This window comes from Gopherus evgoodei, chromosome 5, assembly GCF_007399415.2.
Source record: "Gopherus evgoodei ecotype Sinaloan lineage chromosome 5, rGopEvg1_v1.p, whole genome shotgun sequence".
In the NCBI taxonomy this organism is placed as follows: domain Eukaryota; kingdom Metazoa; phylum Chordata; order Testudines; family Testudinidae; genus Gopherus; species Gopherus evgoodei.
The window spans coordinates 62149813-62157314 of NC_044326.1; the positions used below are offsets into that span (position 1 = coordinate 62149813).

At 37.8% G+C, this 7502-nt stretch overlaps 1 protein-coding gene across 3 annotated transcripts in view; it reads left to right on the top strand.

The window, feature by feature from the left end:
* The window catches only part of PDLIM3 (PDZ and LIM domain 3), a 42321-nt gene extending 35277 nt beyond the window's left edge, over positions 1–7044 (top strand). For all 3 annotated transcript variants that reach the window (XM_030563839.1, XM_030563840.1, XM_030563841.1), the window contains 3 exons: positions 2338–2468; positions 4207–4318; positions 5167–7044. In XM_030563839.1, coding sequence (XP_030419699.1) covers positions 2338–2468; positions 4207–4318; positions 5167–5356 — 433 coding nt within the window. In that variant the 3' untranslated portion in view covers positions 5357–7044. The remainder of the gene's footprint in view (positions 1–2337; positions 2469–4206; positions 4319–5166) is intronic.
* Positions 7045–7502: the final 458 nt, after the last annotated feature.

Below are 7502 nucleotides of genomic sequence, written 5' to 3' on the forward strand. Positions count from 1 at the left end.
TTACCTCCTGTGTCTTACATATGACACTTATATTAATACACTTCAGCATGATACTTGATTTTTTTTTGCAACTGCATCCCATTATTGATTCATATTAAATCTGTGACCCACTATAGCTCTCAGATCCTTTTCTGCAATACTGCTGCCTAGCCAGTTATTCCCCATTTTGTACTTGTACATATGATTTTGCCTTCGCCTTTACTGAATTCCACCTTGTTGATTTCAGACCAACTCTCCAACTTGTCAAGATTATTTTGAATTCTAATCCTCTCCTTCAAAGTGCTTGCAACCCCTCTTAGCTTGCTGTCATCCATAAATTTCATAAGCATACTCTCATTATCCAACAATAACTAGTACCAGACCTGGAACAGACCTCTCCAGGCCCCCACTGAATATGACCTCCCAGTTTGACCACAAATTAGGATTATAGACAATCAGGGCATTCAACGTGCAAACAAAAGACAAAAGATTTTTGACCAGTCACTCAGGGTATGTCTATACTACCTGACGGATCGGCGGGCAATCAATCAATCCTGCGGGGATCAATTTATCGCGTCTAGTCCAGACGTGATAAACTGACCCCCGAGCGCTCTCCCATCGACCCCTCTACTCCAACGCCACAAGAGGCACCAGCAGAGTTGACAGGAGAGTGGCAGCAGTCGACTCACCATAGTGAAGACACCGCGGTGAGTAGGTCTAAGTACATCGACTTCAGCTACGTTATTCACGTAGCTGAAGTTGCATAACTTAGATTGATACCCCACCCCACCCCCCACTATAGACCAGGACTGAGTCTATTTCTATTCCATTTCATATTCTAAACCTTACTCTCAAGAAACTCAAGACAGATGGATACACACAAAGCCCAATCCAACCCCCTTGCAAGCATAAGGTTGGGAGTAGGAACAAGCTCATAATGAGAGCTTTAAAATTAACATTTATCTCTGAATAAATGCGGTAATATGCTTCATTAAAAGTTTATGATACTGCTTCTACTGGGTTCCCCTAATACTCAAAAAATTGAAACTCCTTTGTCTTCGCCTAAATCTTCACAATGCATCCAGGGTGTCCGTTCTTCACCATACCTGTATATGTTGTTAGTAATAATGCTTAATATAAGACAGCTATTATGAAATATTAGGGATACAATCCTGGCCGTACTAAAGTCAATGGGAATTTTGCCATTGATTTTAATTGGGGCCTGATTTTCTCCCTATGTGTTTATTTTGTTAAGGCAGCCACTACAAAAAGTGAGCAACAGACCAATTTTATTTAATTTAAAAAAACAAAACAAAACAGGTTTTTCATTTAATAAAGCTAGGTTTTTAAACATTTGCCACTGGAACATTTGTTTCATTGTCTTTTCCTATGAATGTAAGTTAAGTAAATCACAATGACTATTATTTTATCATAATTAATATATTAACTAGTGATTGGCTGATGATGCCCTGCAGAAAGACTGGGTTGTTCAGATTTCTGCAAATCTATCTTAACAGTGTAAGTGATGATATGTTTTAATACTATCCCAGAAGCTATTTGACCTGAAAATGGTATTCTGGAAATTAGGTCAAGAGCAACTGGTGACTTGGCTGCAAACTTATAGGACTGCAGCTGTTTTGAGGGTAAAGACAAGTAATGGCCCATTTCCAGTGCAGCTATAGCCAGAAAAGTAACTGTAAAAATAATATCACAAGGTATCATATTTATTCTCTAGCTAGACTTCTACATCTATTTTTTTAAATTTATAAATCAAGAGATGACTTTTCTAACTGCCAGTCCCATAAACTAAATCTAGGATCTGAAAATCAAGCTAAGTTCTGTCTTTTCAGCATCATCAGTAATAAATAATTTGCATTCTAAATGTAGCTGATGCATGAGGTAGAATAGAATAGTAAATAGCACTTATATGAAATTCAGGTTACTCTCCCGTGATTGTATTTTCTCTACTGGGCTAATAGTACTAAAACTGGATTTATCAGTAAAGTGCAGAAATTGGACTCAAAGACACAGAAGGTGCCATTTTAACAGTCACTTTTCTGAGCTTGAATAAACTTTGATATTTATTTGTAAAATGAGAACTTTGCTTATGAGAATACTGTGCAGCAATAACAGGCATATTCACTTAGTTAAGAAAGATATATCAGAACTTCACCACTGTACAAAGCATGCCAATCTAGTGGGGATGGGGTGGAGGGAAAGGTCTATTCAATGATTCTGTAAACTGATTTTTATCATAACTTTGTTTATTGAATCATACTCTTATGTCCGGTAGCTCTACTGCTTTAAAGTTATACTGGTTAACTCTCTTCACCTGCTCATCCCTTGCCTATGTTGCAGTGAACCAGTACCAACCTCTGTACCTCAATCTGATGTGTACAGGATGCTGCATGACAATCCGGAAGGGCCCAGTCAACCACGTCAATCCGGCTCATTTAAGGTGCTCCAGGATTTAGTCTCCGAGGATTCTGGTTAGCAGCAATTTACTGTATATATCTGTTCCCAGCACTCTATTTTTTCCATGTGTTGAAAGGGGAAAACCTGAAAAGAAGATATACAAGGATTAGAGCTGTAAAATTCAATTTCACATTTTACTGCTTTACGCCTTTTATTAAATATTTAACATGTGCTCTGACAATTAACTTGCCTTAAGACTTCCATTTATCAATCACATTTTTCAGACTCTCTTGTCAGGTTTTTAAGACTCATAATGTGTAAAAATGTTTTGACTGAATGATACAAATGTTGAATGAGAAAAGTTTTGGGGTGAGATAAAAATACCACTGAAACAGGAAAAGAAAATTGGGCATCTCTTTCTAAACAAGGAAAAGAAGGGGGAAGAATTTTAAACTCTTTCCTCAATTAAGTTTCTTCTCTTGCACACACTTCTAAATAAAAAATACAAAATGATGCTCAAAAATTGGTTGAAGAGAATACAGTTTGCATTTGCATTTTCCCTTAATTATATTCTACAAAAAATACTATAATTGATGAGCTTTTCACAATAAATCAGATGGGAAAAAGCATATGAAATTCTGACAATTTTATTATATCTGTACTAAATGTAATGAGCAGAATTTAAACAAAATTGATCTAAAATTAAGAATTTACAAGAAAAGGCATGTATAATGTCATAATAGGTTTTTGCTTAAATTTTGATATGACTTTTTATTCATATTGTCTTATCAGTCTTTCAGAATGAATTTGAAGGTTAACTCTATAGATAAGGATGTGAGTCTTTCACGGGCCCCAGGCTGCCCCCCAACCCAGAGCAGTAGCAGCGGGGCCCTGGACCCCCCATATTGGAGGCGGAGATCATGGATTCCTTGACTTTCCAGGACCTCTGTGACTTCTGCAGCTGCAGTGGCTGACTCTAGGGCCACCCGAGCAGCTGGTCTGGGCTCAGGGTTCCCAGGCAACTGGTTCCGGGTGCTGCCCCGGAGCAGTGGTTCAGGAACAGCAGCAGTGTCCACAGGCTTCCCCTGCCTAGAGCTGCAGTGTGGCCATGGGCCACCCCACATCCGAGGCCGCAGCAGCAGGGCAGCGGGGCCCTGGGCTGCCCCTCCCCCCATGTAAGATTTAGGATATTTTTAGCAAAAGTCACTATTGCCCGTGACCTGTCCATGACTTTTACTAAAAATATCCACGACTAAATCGTAGCCTTAATGACTAGTAATCTTTTCATTAGCTGAATTTAATACAGAGCACCACTCAGGGCCTATCCTACTCCCACTGAAGTTAATAGCAATATTCCCACTAACATTGATGATACAAGATTTGGCCCCTCAAAATTAAAAAAAAAAGGTTATTGAACCTCTAACATTACTTAATGAAAGCAAAAACTTATAAATAAGGTCCTACTTAACTTGCAATATTATGGAAATTGCAGATTCAGCAATATTACGCTTCCACCACAATTTTGACAGTAGGGGGGCCACCGCTTTCAGCACCTGATGACTGACAGCAGAAAAATCAAAGAAAAATAATAATGGACTTTATTACCACAAATAATAAGGTCCATTATTACTTTTCCACAGTTTTCCATGGCTTGTCGGCAACTCAGCAGCAATTTTTTGACAATCATCCTGCAATTCAAGTAGGACCTTACTTATAAATCAATATGACGTTGATACCCTCAAGCAAGCATTTAGTTATAGCCAGATGCTTCTGTATTATACTGTAAATAAATGAGAATGTTCTGTTTCTCAGATGGACGTCCCGTTGGTACTAGGAGCGTGAGAGCACCAGAAACAAAGATGCCTTCTGGTGCAGGAAGTATACAAAAACTGCCATTGTGTGACAAATGTGGAAATGGCATTGTGTAAGTTGTTTTTTCTTAATTTTAATAAAGTTATAGCTATGGCAGAAATCTTAAAAAGGGATTACAAAATATAGGAGGATTTTCTAAGGAATTTTCTGTTTGTAATTTTAGAAAAATCAAAAAAATTACAGGTGCATTGAAAAGCTTAAAAAAATAAACTGTCCAAAATCATTAACATAATGTCTTAAACATTTCTGTACATTCAGATCACTTTCCAAATATAACTTATTTTTCACTTGCAGAGGCCTGAATTCAAGCTTCTTGGTAGCTCTTGCCACATTCTACCATTAATACATATACTGAAAAGAGCAGCCGCACAGCCTGTACTGTATCAGGCTTGGATTCTCAAAGCTGCCTAATGGAGTAAGGTATCCAACTCAATGGGAGCTCTCATTCCTTCTGGCTCCTTTGAAATTCCCAGCCATAGGTCTCAATGGTGTCAGTAATTCCAAACAGGGATACAGAGAATCCTGAACTCAGGTCTTGGTGGCTAAGTCAGAGGAATCGTTTTCTAAACTATTTTCACTCCCTGGCTGCTGGGCTACATTATAACCTGTATATGATAGTTGACAGAGGCAGTGGTCTTTGAAGTACTGATCTTCCAGTGGAGTACTGAGACTTCCATATGGCATTTTATATTTACACAGGAAAAGGTCTACTCAGAATCAACTTCCAGCTTTAAAATAGTTTCCTAGCACTTGGCAGAACAGGCACATAACTCCACAGGCATTACCAATGATAGAAAAACAGTATTTATTTTATATGTCATGTTGCCATGCATTTCTGTTCTACTCTAAATCCATTCTCCTCTATTAATCTAGTTTTCTCTTCTTTATTTTCATAAACAGTGGTACAGTGGTGAAGGCACGTGACAAGTACCGGCACCCAGAATGCTTTGTGTGCTCTGACTGCAATACCAACCTAAAACAAAAGGGCTACTTCTTTGTGGAGGGACAATTATACTGTGAAACTCATGCGCGAGCCCGCATGAGGCCACCAGAGGGATATGAAGCAGTTACCGTTTATCCAAAGTGCTAGTCTATGCTAACAGACACACATGCATGCACACAAAAAGACATTAACAGCTCAGAGCCACAATACAACTGACTGAACTTACTGCCTTAATCCAAAGTAGCAGATTTTAAACATTTTCTTTTAGAGGTGGGAGTGATGCAGAAGCCTTATTAGCCAGCAATAGCATATATACCAGTAACATTTTGCAAAGTAATTATCTTTGAAGCTGCCAGTGTAATTTAATGGACTATAAGGCAGCAACTCCTATAACTCAATCCCTCAAAGGGTCAGTCCACTAAAAAACGCAGGAATTTTACACCTATATTAACAAACTGCAGTTATCAATGTCTGCTTCTGCCATAAAATCATTCAACTATCATTAACCTATGCCACAAAAACAAGCTTTGCTTTCCTTACTTTGATATTTGAGAGTCTTATTTATTTACACTTCCTGGTGCAACAAATGTAATAAAAGACATATTAATTTTATATAATAGAACAGCAAGCATAGTGAAGCTTGCTTATAGTAGAGTAGAATGCTTGTCCCATATTATTTCAGTGAACTACAGAGGGGAAACTACGAGAGTGTGTTTTCATTTACTTTCCAAGAAATTCTGATGGAGACATGCAAATGCAAACACACACACACACACAAACAACAAAAATGGGCAGGTATGGTCATAATGAAGTTAGATTTGGTAAATTTAAAAAACTTCAGCAGCATTTATGATTACTGAGAATTAAAATATGCCAAGGAAAGATCCTGCACTAAATACTGGGCGAACACCAAAGAAAATGCTTACAGCTGAGAATTTTCTGAAAACCACTAAGGACCAAATTTTCAATCAGGAGTATATCTAAATATGTATGCACTTTTACTCAGATCTGACTTAGTCATGCCTATCTTCCAATGTTGTGTGCATTTATAGGTATGTGTAGGTACACAACTCTGCACATGTGCATCTGAAGAACTATGTGCCTCCAGTAGGTATGTGTACAAGTCCATGTACACTTAGGTGCACACCTACATGAAAAATTGAGCCTTAGTGTTACAGTAAGTATCAAAACCATAGTAAATTGCTTATGACTGTATTTAAATACAATTTATGCTATAAAAAATTAAACTTTCACATCAAGCATACAAACCTAACAGAAACATGAAAAACTGAGTACAGAAAGCCCCTAAATATTTTCCCAATTCTATCATAAGATCTTAAATCATGCAGAACACTGAATCAAAATAACATAATGTGTATGTTTTAAACACATACTAAAAACTCCATTAAAGTTGCACCTTGAAATCTGAAACCTAACGTCTGTGTATTTCAACAATTCTCAAGGTTCCTTAATGTACTATTTCAAAATTTAAATGTTTATAAAATTTGTGCATGTCACTTCATATTAAATATAACAAGAGCGTGCATATACCAACAATACACAATATGACTTTTTAAATAAAGATGTCTCCTTAATTAATTTTAAACCCCCCAAAATAGTGCCTCCAAAGCACCAGGAAGACTATATGTATTATTACTTACTTCCATTAATGAAATTCTGTACAGTAAATCTAAATTTTCTTTTGAAAGTAGGAACGCAAGGAATACTTACAATTCTGAGAAGCTTAAGTGTAATCTATGTTTTAAAATCATAGTTTGTAATGTTCATTTCTTTATTAATAAAAATCGAAAGTAGAAATAAATCTATGTAATCAAGATTTTGTATTTTGCCTTTCTGGTGTTAAATGAAAGTGTGTGTGACGGGTTCCCCCCAGGGTGCCACTTGGAACTGGGGTACCACTGAGCCCTGTAACACACCATCCTGGGCTCCCTCTCACATTGTACTGCTGGAACAAGTTGCAAAGCCCTCCAGCCTGCACTTCCACCAGCATTCACACAGGTAGGGACACACCCCTCTGCAGTCACATGCAGACTATCTAACCACCAGCCTCCCAGCCTAGGACCCCAGAGCAGTACTGTCCTGCTCTGGTCAAATCTGGCCAGTACATGGGTATAATACCTGGTCCACCTCTCCCTCAAAGTGAAAAGGACCATGCACATTTGTGGTAGCCAAACTGAGATTTTCCCCAGACACTTTAGTCAAACGTACACTGGTTTGGATTAAAACACAAAATAAGTATCAGAGGGGTAGCCATGTCAGTCTGTATCCACAA